Here is a 26,453-nt window from a genome sequence, read left to right as displayed (position 1 = left end):
TCTGTGAAGTGTCTGTTCAGTTCCTTAGCCCATTTATTGATTGGGTTATTTGTTTTTTTGGTGTGTTTTGAGTTCCTTATATATCCTAGAGATTTATGCTCTATCTGAGGTGCAGGTGGCAAAGATTCTACAGGCTCTCTCTTCACTTTCTGGATTGTTTTCTTTGCTATGAAGAAACTTTCTAGTTGTATATCATCCCATTTACTGATTCTCTTTTTTAAGGAGAAAAGGTTTATTTAGGGGCTCATGATTTCAGAAGTCTTAGTCCATAGAAGGCAGGCTCCATTCCTCAAGGTTCAAGGTGAGGCAGAACATCATGGCAGAAGAGTGTGGCGGAAGGAAGCAGCTTACATCATCATCTAGAAGATAGACTCCATTCTCCAGCTACAAATATATACCACTTCCCGCCTCCTCCAGCCACACCCTACCATATCAGTTATCACTCAGTTAATCCCTGTCAGGGGATTAAATCACTGATGGGGTTAAGACCTCACAACCCAATCCTTTCTCCTTTGAACCTTCTTGCATTGTCTCACATGTGAGCTTTTGGAGGACACCACATCTAAACCATAACACTTCACTATGTATACGTACATCAAAGCACGATTCTTGATTTTATTTCTTGTGCTTTAGGAGTCTTGTTGAGGAATTCAGTTCTCAAGCTGACATGGTGAAGGTTTAGGCCTACTTTTTCTTCTAGTAGGTACATAGTCTCTGTTCTAGTGCCTAAGTCCTTGATCCACTTTGAGCTGAGTTTGTGCAGGATGAGAGAGAGGGGTTTAATTTCATTGTGTTCCATGTGGATTTCCAGTTTTTTTCAGCACCATTTGTTGAAGAGACCATTTTTTCTCCAATGAATGTTTCTGGAACCTATTTCTAGTATGGGATAACTGTATTTATGTGGGTTTGTCTCTGTCTTCTTCTATTCTGTACCATTGTTTTCATGTCTGTTTTGGTTGTCGATACCATGCCATTTTTGTTACTATCGCTCTGTAGTATAATTTAAGGCTTGGTATTGTGACGCCTCCTGCTTCACTTTTCTCACTGAGGATTTTGGGCAGACTCCTTAAATCGAAACCCTCCTGCCTTTTTTTTCCCAAACAGTTTTAATGAGAAACAACTCACGCATCATATACTTCACTTATTTAAAGTATACAATTCAATGTTTTTTAGTATATTTGTAGAGTTGCGCAAATGTCACCATAAACTGATTTTAGAATATTTTCTTCACTTCCCAAAGAAACAGCAGTACCGTGGTTAGAATTGTGTCCCCAGAATTCATATGTTGGTGTCTTAACCCCTAATACTTCAGAGAAGCCTTATTTGGGGACTAAGTTGTGGATGTATTTAGTTAAGGTGAAGTCATGCTGTAGTGTGGTGGGACCCTGATCCGAGATGACCAGAATCCTTACAGGAAGAGGAAATTCACACTCAATTTGCATATGGGGAGAACACCCCGTGAAGAATTGAATTTCACTGCCATTAGCCAAGGAACTCAGAATCTAGGAGAGAAGCCTGGAATAGATCCTTCCCTTACACTTGCAGAGGGAGTATGGGCTGCTCACACCTTGATGTTGGACTAAGCCTCCAAAACCATGTGATAATTAACTTCTGTTTTTTAGGTCATATAGTCTGTGGCACTTTGTTAAGGCAGCCCTAGCAAATTAATACAGTCATTCCCCATTCTCCAGCCCCCTCCTCCATACCAGTCCTACTGAGGCACTAATCTGCTATCTCTAACTCTGCATATTCTGGATATTTCTTATAAATAGGGTTATTCAATATGGATCTTTTACTAAGGATAATGTTTTTGAGGTTTTTACATGTTGCAGGAATTTTTTTCTTTTTCTTTTTTAGTATTGGGAATCGAATCCAGGTGTGCCTTACTACTGAGATACATCCCCATCCCTCTTTATTTATTTATTTATTTATTTATTTATTTTGAGATAGTGTCTCTCTATATTGCTGAGGCTGGCCTGGAACTTGGGATCCTCCTGCCTCAACTATCTAGTCACTGAGATGACAGATGTGCACCACTGCTCGGGTCTTCATGTTGTAATATGTTGCAGTCTTCTCTTGTCTTTTCTCTTTTCCGGTGCCAGGAATTAAACCCAGTGGTGGTTAACCAGTAAGCCACATCCCCAGCCTTTTTAAAATATTTTATTTAGATCCTGTCTTACTGAGTTGCTTTAGGATGTCATTATGTTGCTGAGTCTGGCTTTGAACTCGAGATCTTCCTGCTTCAGCCTCCTGAGCCACTGGGATTATAGGTGTGCACCACCACACCCGGCTGCAGTATTTCTTTTTGTTGCTCTTTAGTATTCCAGTATGTGGATGTACCATGTTTTGTTAATTTTAAGCCTGAGCCAACTTTTCTCTGTGCTACCAGGTTGATTTCAGGGCTATCCATTGAGCACCTCTGTATAGAGTCCTGTGCTTGGTGCTGTAGGAGGAAAGGATGAAAACACAGCTACCTTTGTCCCTGTAGCAGAGGAAACAATGTACAAAAAGCAGGGTCCAAGGCAGATAACAGATTTACACAGTAGAACTGAAAGTCAAATGCTGCAGAGGCAACAGGGAAGAGAAAATTTGTGACAAAATTTGAGCAAGCTTCCTCAAAGAGGGTCATTTGGAGCTAGCTCTGTTCTTCAGGGTGGGGGCGGCTTTAAAGAGGGAGAAAGAAGAGATGAGAGGGAGAATGAGAAAAGAATTCAGACTGAGAAAATAATATATAAATATTTGGTGTGGATCAAGAGAAACTCAAAGCTCTGGTGCTCGTAATGTCTTAGGAATTCAGTATTCCTAACTGGCCAAATCATCTGAATTCAGAAGGTGATATGTCAAGGTGGGGAAGGAGTTGCTTTTCCTTCTACAGCTGGGCTACCAGAGGATTTGAGTGGTGGGGAGCTCAATTTTTTGTTCTTCCATTTTGGACTTTGAGTTGGGTTCTCTCTTGCCTTAGTTAAAACCGTGTGGTCCACAAAGTAAGTGGACTACTTCTAGGAAAGACGCTCTAAGACTACTTTAAATCTAGGCTGTATTTTCTTTTCTTTTATAGGCAGTTGCAATATCTTTACTTCATTTTCATGTGGTGCTGAGGATCAAACTCAGTGCCTCGCGCATGCTAGGTGAGCACTCTGCCTCTGAGCCACAACCCCGCCATAGGTTGTCTTTTCTATACTTTGATAGATTTTCTATACTTTTTCTATACTTTGATAGTGGGTATCTTTCTATACCCACTAAAGAGAAATTTGGGCTGAGCCGATGTTGGAGGTGTACCTGGCAGAGGGAGCTCATGACTTCAGGGGCTGAGCACAGGGTGAAGATGGCTTTTTCTTTGGAGTCTGGTGGTACATGCTTATAATCCCAGAGACTTGGGAGGCTGAGGCAGCAGGATCAAAAGTTTGAGGCTAGCCTCAGCCACTTAGCAGGGCCTTAGGCAACTTAGGGAGATCCTGTCTCAAAATAAAAATGAAAAAGAACTGGGATGTAGATCAGTGGTAGAGCACCCTGAGTTCAATCCCATTACCTTAAAATAATAAATAAATAAATAAATAAATAAATAAAATAAAAATGGGGGCCTCTTCACAACTTGGCTAGATGGGGAATCTCATGAGAAGCAGGGTGGTGGGGAGGATGGAGAGTGATTGCATGGATGGATAGATGGACATTTTGAATTGGAAGATGCACTGGAAGTGACCACCTTCTACCTCCCATTTCTCCAAGCTCCAAGGATGTAACTGAACTCTTTACCTTAACTCCCTGGAAATCAGGATGTTTCCTACCCACTAACGTTTCTGCTTGGACACTAGTGCCCGACTCTGAGAGGTGAGACCAGTACTGGAGTTTCTGGACTGGTTCTGTCCTGAAAATGAAACCACATGTACATCTCATCCGGGAGATATTTTGACTTTTAGAAAATTAGTTTTATCTCTATTTAGAACTCAGTGACATACACAGCCCTTTGGCTGACCCTCAAATGCTCAATGAATAGACTTCTGGGCAAGTTGGGGGCAGGTCTTGCTCTCACTCAGCTGGGGGCGGCTGTGGGTCATAGAAACTCTGGCAATTTTGATGAGAATCTCTAATGTTTGAACTTGAGCTTTGGACTGCTCACTGAGAATGCTTCACTTCTGTTTTTACTTCCTTCATTTGTGGGATGTCGTGAGAGCTGACCATGTAGCAGGCACGGGGGTAGCTGTGGGTGTTTCTGGGAGAAGCAAGGAGGGGACATATACAATCTCTGTCATCATGGGGCTTAGAGATTAGTGGTGGAGATGGTTGCACAATTACTGAACAACGTGGGGCACTCGAGGTTGGAGGAGTATGGAGAAAAGGAACTGGCTCTGGATTGGAGTCAGGGATGGCTTCTAGGAGGAAGGAAGAACCGAAAGCTTGTGGTGGTCGTAGAGGGTGTGGTGGAGTTGGCTCATTCCATTTTGGGGGTGGGTGCATGCCAAGCAGCACAGGCAGCTTGAACACAGGCCCCAAGGCCAGAGTGACATGTGAAGGCAAATGGGCTTCTCCAAGGTTAGAACTGAACAAGAGGAAGGAAATGAGAGGTTGTGGAGGCTGCTAGAGTGAGTCCTTGAAGGTCCTTATAGGCTCCTTAAAGAGTTTTCTTGCAGCTGAGTGTGATGGTGCATCCCTGTAATCCCAGCAGCTCAGGAGGCTGAGACAGGAAGATTCCAGGTTTGAGGCTGGCCTCAGCAACTTAGCAAGGACTTGTGCAGCTCAGTGAGATCCTGTCTCAAAATAAAAAATAGAAAGAAAGGCTGGAGATGTGGTTCGCTGTTTAAGCACCCCTGGCTTTAATCCTCAGTACCCACCCCACCCCCTCTAAAAAGTTTTCTCTCAAGGGCAATGGGAAGTGATGATGGGTGTTTTAAGAGCCAGATAGTTGCCTAGCATGAGTAAAGTCATGGGTTCCGTCCCCAACACCATGGGGAAAACATCGCGGCCAGATAGGAACAGCATCCAAATGCATTTTAAGAGGACTAATTTGGGGATGAGGCAGCTGATATGGGGAGAAGAACATGGATTCCAGAGATATTTATATGATGGACTCACAGATACTGGGAAGTGGGGGAATATGAGCAAAGGGAGAGGGTTATTCTGAGGTCCCCAGCTTGAACAAGTAGCAGGGCAATGGTGCCAGTCTCAAGCCTGTCCTTAGCTTGTGGTTGAGACCTCAGGCCACTTCTTTTGTTGGGTCTTTAGTTTTCTCACTAGGCGAAGGTAATAATCCTAGTCATCACCCTTACAGAATCATGGTGGGGATCCCCTGTCCACTGATGAGATCCACAGGAGAAATAGGGTCTTGTACTCTCCATAACACTAAAGGGCCTAGCAGAAGCATAAATCTGTCCTTCCCTTCGTTATCTCTGTCTTTCCTCCTTATCTAAAATTCTCAGTACTTGTTCTCCCAGGAACTCAGCTCTTGGAGCAGCTGGGGCTTCGCTGGGGGCCTCTCTGGGGCTCTCAAACCCACTTCTGTTGAAAACAATGATATCATTGAGTGGGTGGAGCTGGGCCAGGCTCTCCTCAGCCATTTGCAAAAGCAGGGTCTTTATGACTTCTGTTCTATGGCTCTTTTCCAGCCTCTTCCATGGCTCCCATGTGACCCATGGCTCCCCTTCCTCCTCCTTTTCCTCACTGAGATTGTGGGTTTGGCAGCTCCAATGTCCTCCTCTTGCATCAGTCTCCCTGGAGAGAGGTCCAGATGGGCCAAGGAGCTATAATGACTGTATTATATCAAGCACGGTTTCTTTTTCCAAGGCCCCACCTCCTGGAGAAGGGCAGGGCAAATCATGAAAAAGGATTCCTTCAGAGAGAGACTCAAGCGCTGGAGAAAGGGTGATCTAACATGGGAGGGATGTCTTTGGGTTCCTTGTATTCCAGAAGCTCTTTATCTCTTGATGTACTCATCCTAGATGTGGGACTTCCAGAAGAAAGCAAAGGTCAGGCTGGCCACTCAAGTATGGGCTGATAGAAATATGGCTGGGGAAAAGGAGATCCCCAATGTGGAGTGAGCATCCTTAGCTCCGGATGCCGAGGCCAGCCTTGTTCTCTCCCCTCAATGCACTCCATTGCACACTTGCACGCACGAACTCGCTCCTCCATAACCATCCATGTAGGCAGCTTGTTAGGCGAGACTGGCAGATGGTCACCACACCAGTTTTCAACTATTGTAGGAAGGAAGGAGGAAAGAAGGACTGTGAAACTTGCCTTTTGGGGATCAATCAGACGTCTGCCCCCTCTGCATGGCCTATGAATGTTTGCAAGTGCTCTCATGAATGACCTCCTCTAATCTTATGGGAGATGCAGGTGCCAGGTGGAGGGCAGGAAAACCAGGCCTGCCTCTTGCCTGTTATCTTCCCATCTGTCCCATGATCGGCCTCCATAAATATTTGTGCAGTGAGTGGGCTTGCAGATGTAGGGCTTGTGGTTCAGTCAAGGTACCACAGCTTGGCTAAGCACAAGAGCAAACACATGGTGAAAGCCAGCCATGGGGAACTGGGGCTTCCCAATGCCACGTGCCCTGAAATTTGTACTATTTTACACACACACTCCCACCAATAAGTGATTATTGATGAGATTGCATGAACATTCTTCCTCTCTTGTCTTCTGGAGCTGTCTGGATGGATGACTTAACTTTTGCATTACCTACTACAAACATTTAGATTATTTTAGTTTATTGAGACTGATTGTGATGTTGGGCAAGTTGCTTTTATTTTTTTCCAATTTTTTATCTGTAAAAGGAAGGGTGGGCAGGGCAGGTAGTATATCAAGATTGTTTTATTACAGTAAACCCCATAACTTACACACTACTTGGGCCCCTAGGGGGCAAAAAATCTTTTGAGAAGAGACAACAAATGGGCCACACATAGAATGAAGGAAAAGCTGAAGAAGGAGGGTTTGAAAAGGATGAGATAAAGGAATTAACAGTCCCTTCTACCACTGGGGATGGTGACTTCCATGCACATGACATTCTTCTTGAAATTCAGAGATGAGATCTGACTGACTGTCCAGGCTTGTTATGTCCCGTGCACATGGCCAGGCAAAGGCAGGAACCTTGGCTAATTTCAGGTGCCTCAGTCGGCAGTGCAGTGAGTGGGGAGTGTTTCTCTAACTACAGACCAGGCCACTGTTGTCCCTCCAAGGTGGGATAGATGCTGAGCAGACCAGAACAGTCAAGAACATCAGGACTTGAAAGGTCCTAGGATCTGTGAGGACCTTTTAAGTCCTGATGTTCTTGACTTGTGCTGTGGTTGTGGTTTGTGCTTTAAGTTGTTTGGAAACATTGGGCACATTTATAAAAGTTACTGTAATATTTAATCAGAAGCTAAGAGGGACTAAGCACTGACATTTAGGGCAGGTTAGTTTGGGGTCTTCAGTTACCTTTTTAATGTTTCCTTGCTTGCTTTTTTTAAGGATGTGGTTTACCTGTTTCCTTCTTAAGTATATTTTCAAAGGTTCAGTGATCAAAGAGGGTCCTTTTGTTCACTTCCCCTTGTGCCTTAACCACGGTTTATCTTTACAAATGGCAGTTTCTCACACCTTGTGCCCTGGCACTTCCCTTCCAGGTTATCAGTGCTATCAGCTAATCTGATGTAGGAACACAGTGGTTATTTGCCAAATGGTTGCTTGAGAAGCTGCTATCAGGCAATACTTCTGCTTTCAATTTTTTTTGTTTTTCTGAGGAAATTTGTCATTTCTCTGAACTGGTTTTACCCACTTCCGGTTAAATACCCATAATGGGTCGTTTAGGATACTTTTAAACAAAATTGCAAACCCTTCTTGGTGAGCCATTTTGAGGGCCACTCAGGCCCCTGCCTGTTAAGCAACCGGATGCCAAGAATTCAACCTATTTGTACAGACAGGTTACTCATCTTCACAGAGGCATCCAAGAGGGAGAGAAGAAGAGGATTAAATAAAGATCCCGCTGGCCCAAGGAGTAAGCAGTACTCATCCAAACATCCTTTGGTGTATATTGTAGAAGCAAAACATGGGACCAGGAGCTGGTCGGAAGGGTGCCAGGTCTTGTGAGGACTGGGAGAAGATATAATTGGAAGTAGTGAAAAAGGAGTGTTGATTTAATGCATTGTTTGGAAACTTCCTTAATAGGAGGCTAAAGACAACATACAGAGTAGCTCTGGCTTTTTGCCGGATTTGCGGATGGTGCCATCTTGCCTCTGTAGTGTTGCTTACAAAACTGATCCTTTGGCAGTGAGGCTCCTTGGGCATGTGAGTCCTTGGACTAGGAGGAGGTCCCGGCTCTTTACTATAGGAACAACTTTTAAGTTTGCCCCTTCTGTGGCCTTTCTGCTCCCTCAAAAAAGAAAATCTCTGCAACTAGGCCCCCGGACTTATCCATGCCTTATTTGGATTTGGGGCCATGCCTTTGGCATCTCTGTTTCCATTCCTTTGGAGTCAGAGGTGGAATGAGCGCTGGCCTGGAAGTCTTGGTTCTGAAATAGCTCCAGTTTGCATCTCCTTCTTTCTTTCACTTTCCAAAATCCAAAATAAGGCTAGGTACAGTCATGCCCACCTGTAATCCCAGTTACTTGGGATACTGAGGCAGGAGAATCACAAGTTTGAGATCAGCCTGGCCAACTTAATGAGACTCTGTCTCAAAATAAAAAAAAAAAAAAATGAAAATTAGAAAAGCTAGGGATGTAGCACAGATGTAGCTCCTAGTATCACAAGATAAATAAACATAAAAATAGAATAATACCGAATTTGTTATCTTTGTCTCAAATATGGACCAGCATAGACCATCACATTAAAATAATACTCTCTGCTTTTCAGAAAGGATTATCAGTGCCTGTCTGTCCTGAACCTTTGCCTTTTGATAGAAAGGGACAGGGAAGCTGAGTAGCCTATGACTTGCCCAGTATCTCCTAGCTAATTTGAAACATTAGTATCAGAATTTACAATCAAACATACCCAAAAAAGAGAGAGACTTAGAAATAGACAAATGCCTGTTGTCTGGAGTCAACAATTATCTAGATTTTGCCACATCTGTTCATAGCTAGTCTTGGAGAAAATGGTAACAGTTGATTTTTGTAGATTGCAAATACTTTATACTGCATAAAGAATTTTTTTTCACATTTAAAAAACTTTATTTAACAAGTAGTCATATAGCCTCTCTATATGCCAGGCAAAGACTTTACAGCAACCCTGTTGAAGGAGATGCTATCATTCTCCCCATTGTATAGATGAGAAAACCAAGATACCGACAGCATACTGTCTTGCTCAAAGTCACACAACCTGTAAGTGTCAGAGCTAGGATTTGAATGCGTTTTCTCATTTGAGCTTCCTTCATTGCTATGAGATAGTAATTATTACCCAGTTTATTGTTGCAGTCTAGGAAATGGAAGGTGTTTAGGTAGCCCAAGTGAAAATAATTCTTGTACAAATACACAGTCAGCACTTATCAAAATTTTATTTGTTGAGTTAATGGAGTAATCAGCAAGGTGCTAAAACTGGTATAAAGCTAGGCATGGTAGCACATATCACAATCCCAGGAAGTTGGATAAGGCAGGAGGATAGCAAGATTGAGGACAGCCTGAGTTACTCAGCAAGACCCTGCCTGCCCTCCCAATTAATAAATAAAAAGGGCTGGATACAGCTTAGTAGTAGAGTGCTCCTGAGTTCAGTCTCTAGTACTGCAAAAAAAAATAATAATAATAATAATAATAAAGTAAAATAAATAAATAAATAAAATAAGGAAAGCTCTGATTTCCCACTGGAGCCCCCAAGAACCTTAGCCAGGCCCTGATTCTTTGAGAATTAAGACGTGACAATGTTTTGGTGTGGCCCTAAGAGGAAGCATCATCTTTTGCCTCATTTCAGAACTTAGAAGGACAGTCCGAAAGTGACACTGAAAGCAAAGCAGTCTTAGCCTACATTTTCCCTCAATGCTGTGCCTATATCCTCCTTAGATTTTAAAAAATAAGTTGACACATAAAAATGGTACCTATGTATAAATCAGTTTTAGGTTTTTAGAAGGTGACTAGGAGTCTGGGAATGGGAAAGAGAACTTGGAGTTGATAAAAAAAAAATCACCTGGAAAAACGAAGCATGCATATTTCTTGGTCCTTAATTAGAGAAAGTCATTCTCAGTAGGGCTGGGAGAGAGCCTTTCTGGATGGTTATTAGGCTGAGTGTCACCATAATGGCATTTAGAATGTGTGCCTAGGCTGTCACTAACCCTGATTGGCTGAGGCCCTTTCAGGCCAAATGAGAGGGAGCAGGAAGGCTGTACCTCCCCAGGCATTACCAGGGTACAAGACTTGGAACTCCACAGAGCCAAGATCCTGGTGGAGGAGGCAGCGGTCAGGGTCAACCCCAGAATGATCAGAGCAACGTGTGTTGACACAGAGCATGTGCATTCGAGAGAGCTCTTTCTCAAGGTGGTTTGGAAATTGTTATCGTTTTATCTCCCCTGGTTTGCTTATTTGATGAGGGAAGAAGGCGGGTTGAGCTCCCAGAAGATGTTTTGCTGATTTATTTTAGTCTCTCTGCTCCTCCCTCCCAAGAGGGAGTTTTAGCTTAGAGAGGCTTTTGAAATTTATCTGACAGTAAATCCTACTTAAAAAGATAGTCCTGGGTTTGAAGACTCCGAGCCTTAGGTTCCTGGCTGCTGGGATAGGAAGGTGTCAGATTCCCAGGGACAATTCTGTTCTTCCCTGGAGCGTGATCTTAACGTTTTATTTGGTATTTGGGGGGACAGCTTCTTTTCTTAGGTGGGATTCCGAGGTGGTAGCTTTGCCCCAGGACTCTGGTATCTAGCAATCTTGGTTTTACCCAAAGTCCAGTGCCACCTGTGGTTAATTGAGAGGATGCTGTGACAGGATGGAGAATCTTCTGCTGATCTCTGCCTGCCCCTGAGCTTATGAGCACAGAACAGCTATATAGGGCTGGAGGTAGTAGGATACAATAGAATGGCTTTTTTATCAAAGCCAGCAGCCAAAGGAGGGGGTGGGGTGGGAAATCTTGGACAGTCTTCCTCTCTTCCTGGAGACACATCACTCGCGACTTGTTTCCTGAAAATCCTAATGTAATCCAGTGGTGAAAGACAGCTTCCTGCCGATATGCTGAGCCAGCCCCTTGTCAGGGAGGAGATGAGAACAAGATGTAGTCAAGAGAAAGGACAGCTGGGCCAGGCTGGGCCACTCAGTATCCATGCTGTCTCCTCTCTATGTGGATAACAGTATCTTTTGTCTTAAAAGCACCAGAGACCCACCCGGGTACATGGGCATGGAGACATGGACAGCTCTTCCTAGGGCAGTGGAGAGCATTTGAAAGCAATTTTCTATCCCCTCTTGGTAAAATCATGCAGAGAGGAATAAACCTTGACCTTTCCTTTTTGCTTCTAGAAGGAAGGACCTGGCTGAGTCTGCAGACCCATTTGGGGAAAGGGTTATTTCAATATAATTAGCCCTGAAGTTCTTGTTTATCCACTTTTTCTTCTCAGCAGACTTTCACATCCAAGAGTTAATGGTCTCCTTTTTTTTTTTTTTTTTTTGTGATCTCATATATGACCTCAAGGTCACTTGTCATCACCATCAAATTACAGTTTGGTCTACAGGTTCTGGGCAATGTTTGAGTTTTATGCTTCCACCTACAAGAGTCGGAAAGTATTTAAAGATTGGGGCCCACAGACATGAGCTGGAATCTGGCTCTGGCACCATGTTGTGGGTAAGGGGAGCTTCCATGTCCTCAAGTACAAAACAGGGAAGGTATGAGGACCTACCTGGCGGGTGTGCCATGATGGAAAAATGAAACAAGCCAGGACCTAGGACTTGGGACACATGCAAACGGTTCCGATTGCGAACTCTCTGGGTTTCCCAAACTCGGAACAATCCAGGATGTGGCGGAGGCAGGAAGGTAAGGGGGGTCTTGGACAGTGAGACATGTTTAGGCATTTCTGAAGTTGGTTAGGGAACTTATGGTCTGGGGCAGTGATTCTAAACTTGATCCTACATCAGAATCATCTGGAAAGTTGCTAGAACAGAAGGCGTGGCCCCAGCCACAGTTTCTGTCTGATTCTCTGAGGTGGGACTGGACAATTTGCACTTTCAAATAAATGTTGATTTGAAAGGTGGTTAGGTGGAAGAGAAAGCAGATTGTTCTCTGTAGGTTCAAAAGGCAGGATAAAAGCTGGAGGGTGCCTAAAGAGAGGAGGTTTTCAATTTGGTACTTCACTAACTGGGCGAGGTGGCACACAGCTGTCATCCCAGCAGCTCAGGAAGCTGAGAGAGGTAGAGCGCAAGTTCAAAGACAGCCTCACCAATTTAGCGAGGCTCTATGCCACTCACTGAGACCCTGTCTCTAAATAAAAATACAAAAAAGGGCTGGGGATGTGGCTCCGTGGTTGAGTGCTCCTGAGTTCAATCCCTGGTACCAAAACAAACAAACAAACAACAACAACAACAAAACAAACACGCATAACTACTGCATGTGGTCAGAACTGGAGAGGGTAGTCTAATGAGCTCCTGCCCCTGGAAGTTCCAATGCTGAATGGATACCTTGCGGATTCCTATACTAGCTGGAAGCGTCATTCATTCATTTATTCATTTTTCCACTTATGAAATTCATAATAAACTCGGGACTGCCTGGTCAGGGCTGGGACCTGGGGGAGGGACCTTAAAAGAGCAGAGGAGCTTGCCTTCAGGGAGCCATGGTGGAGTGGATTTCACCATAGACTAGCTAAGGTCCCTTTCAATGCTGTGGCTCCAAGAGTCCTATGAGGATGGGAACAGATCCTCAGAATAAGAAGCTGCAGAAAGAGTCATATCTTCTGAGGATGTGTGTCTGACAGCTGACAAGAATGCAGACATTGCCAAGACTCACTTTGGATCACATCTAAATGTCACTGGATCCATGATTTCTCTCTCTGCTGATACTCAGAAGAGGCTGAGAATGTATGGACTATGAGTGCTTTTCCTGTGGGAAAATTGACATCTCCTCACTGGCACCCAGGATGGGCCATTCAACCCTGGACCCCTTACCAGCCATCCATCATGCAGCCTGTGAGGGAAGCCCAGGAAATGGGGCGGTACTGTGAACTCACTGCTTTTTATCACCTCCTCAAGTGGGGAGTGAAGGGCTGAGGAGAATCAGGGAAACAGATAAATTTCATCAGCTTTTCTGGCTTGTTCCATCATAATCCCTGTTGAAAGCAGTAACGATAATCATTAAATTTTACCACACTTGGCTCTGTGCCAGGCATTGGGTCAGCCCGATTCATGGACTATTGGGTTGTTTGATTCTTAAGACACCCTTATCAACTAGTGTATTATCCTCTGTGTGTGTGTGTGTGTGTGTGTGTGTGTGTGTGTGTGTGTGCTCGCGCGCAAGAAGAAACAAAAGTCTGGAGAGGTCAAGTAGCCAGCTTATGGCCCGAGAGACAGTAGAAGTCAGAGCTAGAATCAGAACATGAGTCTTCTAGAATCCAGACCGTGCTCCAGGCTCTGGGTCTCCTGAACCTGTCACTCATTCCTTCAGTCACTAGATACTAGTTCTTTCCTTGCACAAAATTATGTGAAGCACCAATTCGTACCCGTGAGCAAAACTAGTTGGCCTCTGCCCTCATGGAGTTTGTTTCCTATAGACCAAGGAGTGATTCTTCCCCTAGCTCCTGGGCTGCTTAGAAGCCAAGGAGGAAGAGGGAAGGGCTGGGAGACAGATTTTGGCATGTTCTTTGCTGACCCAGTATTTCCATGTGAATGAGTTTCTCTGCACCAGCTGGGTTTTGTGTTTTGCTCCTTTTACATATCCCTGTTGGGTTTCTTTACTTCTTGTGGAGTTCGGATGTTAGCATTTGCCTTCCAATTGCACCCTGGGGGTGGGGGGTGAGGGAACCTGAGTCAGGAGTCAGAGAACTTGAAGCTGGAAGCAGCACTAGTGACTCTACTGATGACCTTCTCTCACTAGGGAATGTCACCTCTTCCCCCACCCAGGTTAGCCCTTCAGATTCTTTTGGCTGTCTGGGTTGGCCTCAGCCTACAGTTTCTTCTTTTCAAAAGCAGTTTTGAATTATGTTTTCAGTTCAGATGATTTTAAAAATAGATTTCAGAAGTTTGTAACTTACGCTGTGAACATCTTCTGCAGTCCTGAGATAATCACCATTAACAAGAGGCATTTGTTTTTCCAGTTGTTTTCAATGCATGCACAAGTGTGTATGATTGTTAGTTTTTCAATAGAATGACTTCTAAAATTCAAACTTTTCTGGCTGGGAGTGGTGGTGCACGCCTGTAATCCCAGTGGCTTGGGAGGCTGAGACAAGAGGATCACGAGTTCAAAGCCAGCTTCAGCAATGGTGAGGTGCTAAGCAACTCAGTGAGACTCTGTCTCTAAGTAAAATACAAAATAGGGCTGTAGATGTGGCTTAGTGGTTGAGTACCTCTGAGTTCGATCCTTGGTACCAAAAAAATGAAAATTCAAACTTTTTTGAAATTTACTGTTTCTATCTAGCTTCATTTTGGACATCTGTCCATATTTGTGGATAGAGATCTGTATCACTTTTGTGTTGTTTGGGGGTCAGACTCCAATTCTAGTAGTGTCTTTCATGAGAATCCTTTTTTTTTTTATGCCTAACCTTGACTTTCTATAGAATAATTGTGCCTTTAATGTTGCTGGGCTAATTGAAACATCTGCTTGACTCTTTTACTTTTCTTTTGACTCCTGGAGAAATTCTAGGAACCTTGTTCAGTGTCTTCTGGCCTTTGGTGAAGATTTCTCATTCTCAGCTTCAGAGGTCTGTGACAAAAGAAAAACCAATGTCCCAGTTTAGAAAGAGAAAGAAACAAAAATTATTGGATGGGGGACGTACAGAATTACTGAGACTCAGGAAATCTGAAGCTCTATTTCTCAAAAAATTCAGGCATAAGCAACAAGAGTCTGTTTAGACCTTGCAACACCACTCTATGGGCTTTGCCTAAAACATGGGCCAAGCCCTTGACCAGAACCAGGTGGGACCCCTTGATTGATAATCTCACTACAGCATGCCTCAGAGAGAAAAGTTGAAGTGCTGATGCTTAAAATTGGTGCATTCGAAGTTGGAAAATCAATCAAGGGTTACAAAAGTGTCCACAGAACCTAGAAAATGCTGCCTGTATGTTCCTCTGTGTATTTTCTCATGAACTAGAAAGGAAAAAAGAAAAAGAAAAGAAAAGATTATTGCTTTAGTTCTATCAACTTTATCTGGTTGGAGTTCTCAATGTATATAAAATTAGTGAAAAATTCCCCCATTTTCTTTTTATTCCATAACTCCTATGGCTGCCCAGTGTCTTCTGCATGGAGATGCTTGGGGTGACACTTCTGCTTCCATTAAAATGACCAACTGCTGTTACCAGGAGGTTGGAGTCTATTAACTATAGGTTGAAATGTTTGTTTTTCTTCTTTGCAGGCAACTTTTTGCTCCGGCCTATACAGAAACCCACTACACTCCAGATGGAAACCCTCAAACCTCCATGCTGAAACCTGAGGTAAATTCAGGTCAACAAATACCTTTCCTGCAGCCGCCCTATCTGGGCACCACCCCTAGGGACTGAGGAGAGGTGTGATGGACATGGTGCCTTCTCAAAAGGAATTGCTTCCCCTGACTAAAGACCAAAGGAGCCAACAGGAGAAGCAAAACATGTGCTCACTGTACATTGCTGGCTAAAGCTGCTAAACAAATAGAATGTTTTAGGGTAATCACACCAATTAAAATTGGTGTAAAGCTTCATGAAGATGTGGGGTGTTGTGTCAATTATCCACATATTAACAAAAATTTAAGTAAAATAATTTGCTCATACTTCTGTTATCTCACCCAATTACATTTTGATCAGTCTGCTCCCCCCTTTTAAGTAGATATTTAGGGTTTACAGAGTTGTAATCACTTGTACATTCAAATTTTATAGTCTGCCTTTAAAAAATATTTATTTATTCTAATTAGGGATATATGACAGCAGAATGCATTTTGATTCATTGTACACAATTGCAGCACAACTTTTCATTTCTCTGGTTGTACACAATGTAGCGTCACACCTCATGTGCAGTCACACACGTACCTAGGGTAATGATGTCCATCTCATTCTATAGTCTGCCTTTTTGATGTGATTTTATGTTATGAAGGTTTTCTTATTTTGTGTCTGTCTTTATATTGGACAGTTCTCCCTTCAAGTTGTTTTTGAGCCAGGATATATGCACAAAGCCGAAGATTTATCAGTGACAAAATGGTCTTTTAGATGGTCACGTTGGTTTGCTTCATCACATCCCAATGGTGGACACTTAGGGGAGTGAATCATATGTATTTCATGGTTTGCTAGCTCTTTCCATAGAGATGCCTATGATATTTGTAGGCTCAGAACAGTGGTTCTCCACCAGGAGCTATTTTCCCCTTCAGGAGACACTTGGCAATATTCAGAGATAGTTTCGATTGTTCCCATGACCGAGGGGTGGGAGACATTCTAGCACATAGTGGTCAGGGGCCAGTAATGCTGCCAGACATCCTACAATGCACAGGAGAAGTCCTCCATAACTGAGAATTGTCCATCCTCAAATGTCAACAGTGCCCAAGTTGAGAAACCCTGGGATAGAGTGGCCCTTCTATACTAATGGGGTGGAGTAAGGAAAGGCCGAGCAGGAGAGGCCATGGTCTTCTGCCTTTGGGGCAGAGTGAAGTGGACTCCTGGGGCGTGTGGATCTGAGATGTGGTATGGAGAAGGGCAAGGACATCCTTCTGCCTCAGTGCTATTCCAGCAGCTTCTCACGGAACCTGAGATTCCCACATGGCCCATTCTTTGAGATTTCCCTGCTAGAGGGTAAATGTCTAACAAGACTACAACTACTATCAGACAAGAATAGCTCAGATAAGTTTAAGAGATTACTCATTAATGGGGTAAGGGGTACAGAACATTTAAGTTTTGGAAGATCTAAGAGCTCTAGAGTGTAGTGTCTCGGTAGGAGGGGCTGTGTTGTATTTCAGGGCATGAAAGTAGTCAATGCACCTTTTCCACGATGACCTTCTACCAAGAGTTGAAAGAGTGGCCAGTGTCCACAGCAGGCATGCTGGACTGTGTCTTCCTATCTTCCAGGAGGCTGTCCAGCTGTGGCTCCACACCTCTTCTCTGCCCCTTGGTCAGAATTTCTCTTCCCTTCTTCAGACCTCAGTTCTGTGCCTCTGGGGCAGCATTAGGGGCTGAGTAACATCCTGGCATAGAAAGCCCCTAGTTATTACACCCTCACAAAAGCACCCTCCTCTGAGTTCCTCCCATTTCTGTGCCCACAGCTCAAGAATGGGTCTCAGTCCACAAGTTCCCCCATGAGCTCATGCTTCCTGCTGTGAAAGACCCCCGGGGGTAACCCCATCAGACAGAGAAGCTGCATAATGCAATGACTTCATGGCTGATCCTTGACTTGTTCTTTGTGCTCTCAGCTTGTGCATTAGGCAGAGATGTTGTAAAGGCCTTTCAGAAACAAAGGAGTAGAAGAGAACTCCCCCTCAGTCCCAGAACCCTCCTCCTTCCTGAAGGTCGTATTGACCGAGGCACATCCTAGCTGAATCCTGGCACAGCTCACTATTTTCTTACATCCTCTGCTACTGGACTCCTCCAGAGTCCCTACCCAGACCCACAGGGCTGCCAGTTAGCTCATCTGGAAACAGAAATCCAGGAGCATTGGCAATGGAAGAAACCACTTAGGGGCTCTTGACTCACATCAAAAAGGCAGACTATAGAATGGTGAGGTCTACACTCTGTGTCCACCGTTGGCCTTGAGTTCTGGGAACCTTATCAAGGCTGTAGCCCTGATGTAGGTCAGGTCACTAGGGGAATGGGTGTGTGAATGTGTTCCAACAAAAAGAGTTACAGGGCTTCAGGTCCCAAGCCAGTGTTGTAGTCTTGGCTTTAACTAGCTATGTGGCCTTAATCAACCCTTTGGACCATACCATTGTTGTTTTTTTCATCTCAAAAATTGGATATGCTGATATCTGACTCTTGGGACTATTGGAAGGGTAAGATGAATCACTGATTTTTATGGGAACTTATAAACATCTCTTGCAGCTCCATAGTTTACAGATGACAGAGTCGAGAGGAGAAGAGGAAGAGTAACTTGCCCACGCTCAGAAGTGGCAAGGCTTAGACTGGAACTTCTCTGTTTTGTTGCTTGAGATGCTGGAGGGTGACAAAGCTTTGGCAAGTCGGGTCCTATGTCATTATGATGCTGGGAGAAGCAGAGGTTGGAGTTGAGGGCTAGGCTGCTGGGATTCAAATCTGTACTATGCTCTGTCACTTTGTGAGTGACTTAAGACCACTCTAACCTTTAGTTGTCTCCTTTTAAAACACGGGAATAATACTATCTTCCTCTTAAGGCTGTGCTCAAAATTAAAGGAAAAAAAAAAACTACCAAAGTCGTTTGTTAGGTAGTAAGAGCCGGAGCGCCGGCAGCGCTTACTAATTACTAACAGTAAGTGGCAGGTGTGATGATCACATGTGACAATGCGTGTGAAAGCTGTTGTAAGAATCAGTTGTTTTGCTACTTTAGGGAGCATCTGGGCTGTGTACTGTTAGCATCAGTCCAAAGACAGGAAGCAGTACAGAGCTTCTTCAGAGCTGCCTCTGGATTTGAGTTCTCTTTGCCATGTGAGGGTACCAGCATTTTGCAGCTTGTGGCTGACCTACATTTCTGAACTCCTTGACTCTCCAGTGTTGCAACTTTTATGAACCCCATTTACCCCTTACAGACCCGGCCCCCTCTCTCCCTGGGAGTACTCGGCCCCTTTTCCTCTGGTGAATGCTCCTGTGCTGTGGAGTCTGTGGCCTCACTCTTGAGTTCTAAGGACCAGGTTCAGAACTGGATCATTTGATGATCCACCTCCAGGTCCCAGAGCCCAGGGGAAGGTAGAGATGCTATGTGACAGGCTGACATTTGAAGATAGATGGACTCCTGGCCAGAAGGAGGGTTTTGTGTCTGCCTCACCTTCTTTCACAGGTGCTGTGGGACGTCCCCTGAGCTCAGTGAATTTCCTTTGCATTCCTCTGAAGATCAGAATCTGACTTGTTAAAAGTCCAGGAGAGTTTGATGCAAAGAGGGGGCTGATGCCTGTTCCTCCTCCCAACTGTGTGGATGTTCATGGACAAAGGAGCCACATGGCTGCTCGGCGGATTATCAGCAGATGAAAGGGCACCTGTGGTCCAGAGAACTGGCCTGAGCTTAGTGTCAGCTTGGCCTGCATCCTCTGATCTGGCTGCACAGCTCAGCTGGACAGGAGAGAATTGGCACAGCGAGAACCATGGATTCAGCCCCTTGGTGGGTTTCCACATCCCTCATTGTGCCTTGAATGAAGGAGGAGTTAATGATAGCATGGTCACAGATGTGGAATGACTGCCACTCTGGGCCAGGTATGGTGAAATCCCTCTGTCAATCCTAAAGCTTGCTCTTTGTATGCAGTCCTCTGTGAGCAAGGCTGCGGACGCTGAAGGCCAGAGAGAGCCTGTGGAACTGCTTACACAGCTGGTGCCTGCAGGAGGCTGCATTGTCCCTGGCCTGGCTGTGCCAAAATGCTTGAATTTTGTTGTTTGGCTGTACTCATGCCTGGTGCTGGGAGGGAGGTGGAGGCAGAGAATAGAGATAAGCACATCTCTGCCTGGAGTGGACAAGGAAACAGCAGGCAGCATGGTCCTAGAGACAGGTCCCCTGGACTGTCACGTAGGTGAAAGCCTGAGCATTTATGATGTGCCTTGCTCAGGCTCAGGTGTTAGAAGAAGAGCCATTCCCACGTCTGCAGCTGTGTGGTTTACAGCTCCTTCAGATGTTTTCCGAACCTTCTTTCTATTCTTGGCAGCTCATCTCTGTGGACCTACTTGGGAATAAGCTCATAGGAACATGTCCCCTGTTATTGTCCCTCCATCTTGTTTTGTCCCCAGGTGTCTGCTTTAGCACTCTTAACAGTGCCTTAATTGCCTCGTAAATACTATAGCTACCCTGCTTATCAAATGCCATGGCTACTCTGCTAGCACCTAGGGCTCTTATTTGTAATTATGTTTTTAAAGCTTCTTCATAAATGAGTGGCTATAATAAGACCACAAATCCCTTGAAGACTGGAGCTGTATGTCTCCATTTGCTTATTATTGTATCTCTGAAGCCTAGCCAGGGCCTGGCACGTGCTATTTGTAGTGATGGAGGAATCCAGCTGGGGTGGGGAGACCAGATGGCTGTGAAGCATAATGAGTAGTGAAGAGTACCAGGCCTCATGGACCTGAGTGCCCAGCCAGGAGGGATCCAGGTGTGGAGGGACCCAGGTGTGGAGGGATCCAGGGGAGCAAGAGCATCCTGAGCTCTGGAGAGCATGGAGTGTGTTCATTTCCTAGGGCTGCTCTAACAAGGCACTATGAACTTGAAGATTAAAACAACAGAAATCTTCTCAAAGTTTTAGAGGCTCAAAGTCTAAAATTGAGGTATTGGCAGGACCATACTCCCCCCAAAGCCTCTAGGGAAAAATCATCCTCCTTTGACTCTTAGAGCTTTTAGTGGCTCCTTGGTGTTCCCAGGAGCTTCCTCACTCCAGTGCCTCCATCTTTTTTTAAAAATTTATTTTGTATTCTAATTTGTTATATATGACAGCAGAATACAATTCATATTACACAAATAAAGCATGATTTTTTTCATTTCTCTGGTTGTACACAAAGTGTATTCACACCATTCATATCTTCATACATGTACTTAGGGTAATGATGTCCATCTTATTCCACCATCTTTTCCATCCCCCTCCGCCCTCCCTTCCCCTCCCACTCCTTTGCCCTATCCAGAATTTATCTGTTCCTCCCATACTCCCCCTCCCAACCCCATTACGAATCAGCCTCCTTATATCAGAGAAAACATTCAACATTTGGTTTTTTGGGATTGGCTAACTACACTCAGCATTATATTCTCCAACTCCATCTATTTACCTGCAAATGCCATGAGGTTATTCTCCTTTATTGCTGAGTAACGTTCCATTGTGTATATACACCACATTTTCTTTATCCATTCATCCACTGAAGGGCATCTAGTTTAGCTCCACAGTTTAGCTCTTGTGAATTGTGCTGCTATAAACATTGATGTGGCCGTGTCCCTGTAGTATGCTGTTTTTAAGTCCTTTGGGTACAGACTGAGGAGTGGGATAGCTGGGTCAAATGGTGGTTTTCCAAGGATTCTCCATACTGCTTTCCAACTTGGCTGCACCAATTTGCAGTCCCACCAGCAGTGTATGAGTGTACCTTTTTCCATCTTCACACAACTTCTTTTTGTGTATGTCTCTTTGTGTCCCTTTGTGTCCTCTCCTCTCCTCCTCTTTTTTTTGTAATCTTTCCCCCCTCATTTTTTATTGCATATTATAATTGTACATATTGTTGGAATTTGAAATTACATATTCATGCATGCACACAATATAACAACATAATTTAGCCAATATCGCTCCCCAGCATTTCCCCCTCCCTCCCTGCCTCCTCCCCCTTGGTCTCTTTCCTCCACTGACCTCCCTTTGATTTTCCCCTTCTTCTTATAAGGACATAAGTTGTTAGATTTAGGACCCACACTAATCCAGTATGACCTCATGCCAACTTAATTACATGAGCAAAGATCTTATTTCCAAATATAGTCCTATTCTGAGGTTCCAAGTGGACATGAATTTTAGGAGGATATAGTTGAACCCATTGCAAGGGATTACAAAGGTGATGTTGGGGGGAAGTGGGATCCTTCAGAAGCCAGTGTTCTGTGGCTGACATCACACCATGGAAATCTCTCTGAACCAGATCTCCAGAACCTCTGTTCTCCAGCTGGCAGGGAGACCTTTGGGAAATCTCTGCTTCTGTGAGTTCAGCTTCTCCATCTGTTCAGAGGGCATGATGACATTTGCTCTGCCCCACCTCTCAGGATTATTCTGAGAACCAGAGAAAAGGGTGGCTTAGAGAGCTCTTTGCATGTTGTAAAGGTGCTGTAAGGTTAGAGTAAACAGAGTAGAAGCTGTCAATCGTTTATCACCTTCATGAGACATTAACATTGCCATCCTTATCAGTGTTACTGCCTGACCAGTCCCTTTCTCTTTGCTAGGATCATTGCTTTTACCATGGCATGGTGAGGAAGGCGCAAGAATCCAGCGTCACACTCAGCTCCTGCAGGGGATTTAGGTAAGAGATCCTGAAGCTGCAGAGGGCACCTGACATTCTTCCCAGGAGTGGGATTTTTATGACAAGCAGGACTAACTCACAGCAAGGACCCTGGGAAAGAGCCCACTGAGAGTGTGTGTAGATAATTCTAAGAAGGGTCCAGTTTGGGAGGTGCCAGGGAAATCTAGATCATTCACATGTTAACTGGTCTTTGGGTTTACCCTTACTAAAAATAAGGGTTTTATTTTTACTTAAGAATCATAATGCCAACAAATTGGGAGATTTGACCAGAAAAAGAAGGGGCACACTATGCCACAAAGGCCACATGGGTGTGTGCTGGGGTGGTGGAGAGACAGAGGAACGAGGAGAAACGCGGGCAGGTGTCTTTATCGTGGTTTCTACAGGGAGGATCTGGGGGGCAGGGCAAGCAGGTTTAGGATTCTCTTTTTTGCACAGTTTCAGGGGCTGTCTGTCCTTAGTTGTCTGGTGCCTGGTCCTGGGGTGATGGGGCAGGTGGGCAGTTACCCAGAAGGTGTGAGTTCAAGAAAGTAGATGGGGGGTTATGGGCTTTGGCTGGCCGGCCTGCATGAGAAAGGCTTTGTAGCTGGCAAGTTGTTTATTGTCTGTGGGAGTTGGCTAACTGTGGGAAGGCCAGTCCCTCCAGGATCAGCGAGTCCTAGCTGTCAAAGCAACAGAAGACAGGAAATAAGTGACATGGTTAATAAACTTGAAACTGAGTTTGAGCATTCCTTCCCACTTCTAGTTCTTCTGTGGTAGACGGATAGTGAAAAATATAGGCAGTAAAATAGAAAAATAAGCAATTAGGGAAAAGAGAAGATGGGAGGAGAAGGGAGAGGCCAGGGTAATTTTCAAGACAGAGAATCAACTGAAAAGTTCTATCTAGATGGTGTTGTATGAAGGCAACTCTTCCGTCTCCAATCTAGACTTCCTGCTGGTAGGAGTTTACCAGCTGGGTGACCTTAGGTCTCCATGGTCTCATTTGTAGAAGGTGGATCAAGAGACTATATACATGATGTGAGGTTAAATGTGTGAGTAGACCTCTGACGTAGTACTCAATCTCCTCCAAGGCCTGGCTTCTCCGGGTGTGGTCTGTAGATGGACAGCATCAGCTTTCCCTGGGATCTTGCTGAAAATGCAATATCTCGGGTCCTACCCACTCCTATTGGTTTACAGTCTGCATTTTACCCCAGGTGATCCTTGCGCACATTACAGTTTGTACTTGAGACTGTGTTGCTTCAGTATGTGAATTATATTTCACATATTCATTTGTCTCCATCAGCCTTAAATATAGCAGGATCTATCCATGTAGAAGTGATAAATATCACTTTTTTTTTAAGACTCCTCCTACTCTCCCTTCTCTATTTTTTGAAAAGGGGTGATGATCCAAAAACCTGGATTCTGATTGCCTACACTGGTGCCTGTATCCAGTATGCTAGAAACTGGCTCTATTTAAAAAAAGAAAGAAAAAGGGGGAAAAAAATCTATGATTTGTAGCAACCATCTGTATGCTGGTAGAGTTGTTTCTTATCACAGCCAATTTCAACCTACCAATGTGACATTATTGAAGGCAGAATTGGAAATACATGCCCACTACTGGCTTTTAGGAGCCAGTAGAAGGTGGCCCTCTTTTTTTTTTTTTTTTTTTTGGTACCAGGGATTGAACTCAGGGGCACTTTACCACTGAGCCACATCCCCAGCCTTTTTTTTTTTTAATTTTATTTAGAGATAAGGTCTCACTGAATTTCTTAGGTCTTTGCTAAGTTGCTGAGGCTGGCTTTAACTCGAGATCCCGCTATCTCAGCCTCCCAAGCCACTGGGATCACAGGCCAGCGCCAACGCGCCCTGCTCACCCTTCTCCTCATATCAATTGATTCATTCAATGACAACTTCTTTCATTCAACAAATTAGTATTGGATGTCTGTGGTATGCCCATGTCCTGAACAAGTGGAAGACAGACAGCCATAGTTTCCTCATCTGCAAGATGACCATCAGTGACGGCTATGCTGGAGATTAAGTTTAAGTGCTTAGTTAAGTCTACAGAACTTTATAGGCATATGGCAGACATATCATCCCATGACAGTGAAATCATGCTAAGACAGCCACATTCCCATAAAAATCGAAGGCCCCTCTCCCTGCAGGCCCCACAAGTCTGTTTATGAATTGGGCCATGTCTCCTCTGGAAGGCCATGTGGTGAGTCACCAGAGGGAATCAGGCAGGAAATAGGTTTTGGCCGGGAGGTGATTAACAGAGTGGCCTCAAATCCCCCACTCAAGCAACTTGGTTGAGCCAAGCCAACTGGCCCCAGTGGTTTACAGGCCCAGCCACCACCACCTGCAGTCTGCAAGTAAACAAAGTCCTTCCCAAGAAAGAGGAAAGGGAGCATGCAGGTGTGACCTGCTTCTCTCTGCCTCATCCTCTGTCCCCTCCGTCTGGAGCAGTGGGAACTTGGCATGGCCTCTTGGAAATCATTCCAGTAGCCGCGCTGACGGGGGAAATGGGGTGAGCTGCCCAAGTGTTTCTGCTTAGTGTGCTTCCGTCTGGTGGGGCCCGCCAGCGTTTTTTTCTCAGCCTTGTCACTGTACACCTTAAGGAACCAAGGTTGTAGGCAGCCCGACTTAAGAGCTGGAGACTCATGCCAGATGGCTCCATCTGGACCCTGGAGGGGGAGCAGCTGCCACAGCAGCAGCACTCAAACCCAAGATGTTCAGACTCAAGTTGTTCCCTAAGGCTCATAGAACCAGGCTGCAGTGCAGAATCTCCACTGTGATCCTGTCTCTCCTGGAAACCTGCTCCTGTGATGGGGAAAAAGGGGCAGGATTTATACCAAGTGGGATCATCAGGCTGATGATACAAAGCTAGAGGAATTCAGTGGAGCTTCCAGATAGTTCCTGGGTTCCCTCCTCTCTCCAAAGCAGCTCTGTGGGTGGTTTTATGACTGAAGAAGTAATTCCTGGTCATAGAAAAAAATAAATTCAAATAGTATTTTAAAAAATGTGCAATGGAAGATGAGTCTCTTTCTCACCCCAGATTTCTAGATTTAAGTCCCCACCTCCAGCATTGTTATTGGCTTCTTGTGTGTCCTTTATGGAAATATTCCTTGCAAAAAAGAACCTGGAAGTGTAAGATAGTGCTTTATAATCTTACATGAGCCTTTGACCCCTTTGAGAATTGGGTGGAAGCCATGGATACTTACACACTACACACATAAAAAGATGTGACATACCATTTTATTAGGAATGCCAAGTGTCCCCATCCCCAAGCTTGTGTCAGATGAAGTAAGGACGAGCCTCTAGATGTTACCACAACTTCTTGCACGTACAACAGCTTTGCAACTGACACCTGGTCTGCATGTCAGGAGTGATTAGTATTTGTGAAGAAATCTAGCCAGGTCAGGGATGAAGTGTCTTTGAGCCTGTGCATCCTGGGAAACTGTGCATATGAGTGTGTGTGTCTCTAGCTCGTGGTCTGTCAGCAGGAGGGGTGCCTGATTGTTGAGCTGTTGATTTTTGAAGGCAATACTTATTGAAAATTGTCATTCTATAAGTAATACGGGTTTAATGTTAAATATTGAAATGGCACAGGAACATATAAACTAAAAACAGTGAAAGCTCTCTATCCTGCCTACCTTTAGTCCTACAGATAGATGGCTTAGTTCTGGAGGTGGGTTTGGACAGTAAATGTGTGGACTCCATCCTCTAGGAATGAGCCTGGACATTAGGAGACCTGGGATCTGCCCCAGCTCTGCAGTAACTCACTGGCTGACCTTGGGCAAGTTCCTTTTTTTCCAGATTTTCTTCTCATCTATCAAAACAGGGAAGACAAGATCATCAAAAATATTCCTTTATTGTGGAAGCTCTGGGCTGCAGAGAGAAGGGGCAGAATCTCAGGGAGGTGGGGGCTGGAGTGGAAGGAGGTGGCTTGGGTCTATGCAGCTAGCCCCCAAGAAATGGTATGGTCCTTTCTACTTTGAAAACCTTGCTTCCTCCTGCAGAAGAGATAATAAATGTCCCCTTTGTGTCAGTCACTGTGTGAGTTAAGCCCTCAGAGGGCAACACCATTAGCATGTGCAAGCTTAGAACCTGGAGTCAGGCAATGTTCCTGCTTTAAAACCTGACAAGCCACTACAGTTCTCCAGTTCCTATTTTCTCACCTGTCGGGTAGGAACATCAATATTGATGTCACTGGTGGATTTCTATTAGGTGATGGGCACCAGCTCCTTGGGACCTTGTTTTGATTATGCTGTATACCAGAGGTTGGAGTTCTTCCTGACCCATAGCAGATGACCAGTGTGA

The 26,453-nt window shown here is 44.6% G+C and overlaps 1 protein-coding gene across 1 annotated transcript in view; it reads left to right on the top strand.

The window, feature by feature from the left end:
- The window catches only part of Adam19 (ADAM metallopeptidase domain 19), an 85,224-nt gene that overhangs the window by 21,286 nt on the left and 37,485 nt on the right, over nucleotides 1-26,453 (top strand). The window contains exons 4-5 of the mRNA XM_026388336.2: nucleotides 15,419-15,497; nucleotides 22,084-22,160. Of these exons, the coding sequence (XP_026244121.2) occupies nucleotides 15,419-15,497; nucleotides 22,084-22,160 (156 nt within the window). The remainder of the gene's footprint in view (nucleotides 1-15,418; nucleotides 15,498-22,083; nucleotides 22,161-26,453) is intronic.

The sequence above is a fragment of the Urocitellus parryii genome, chromosome 1, assembly GCF_045843805.1.
Source record: "Urocitellus parryii isolate mUroPar1 chromosome 1, mUroPar1.hap1, whole genome shotgun sequence".
In the NCBI taxonomy this organism is placed as follows: Eukaryota; Metazoa; Chordata; class Mammalia; order Rodentia; family Sciuridae; genus Urocitellus; species Urocitellus parryii.
This window is presented reverse-complemented; position numbering and strand designations above follow the sequence as displayed.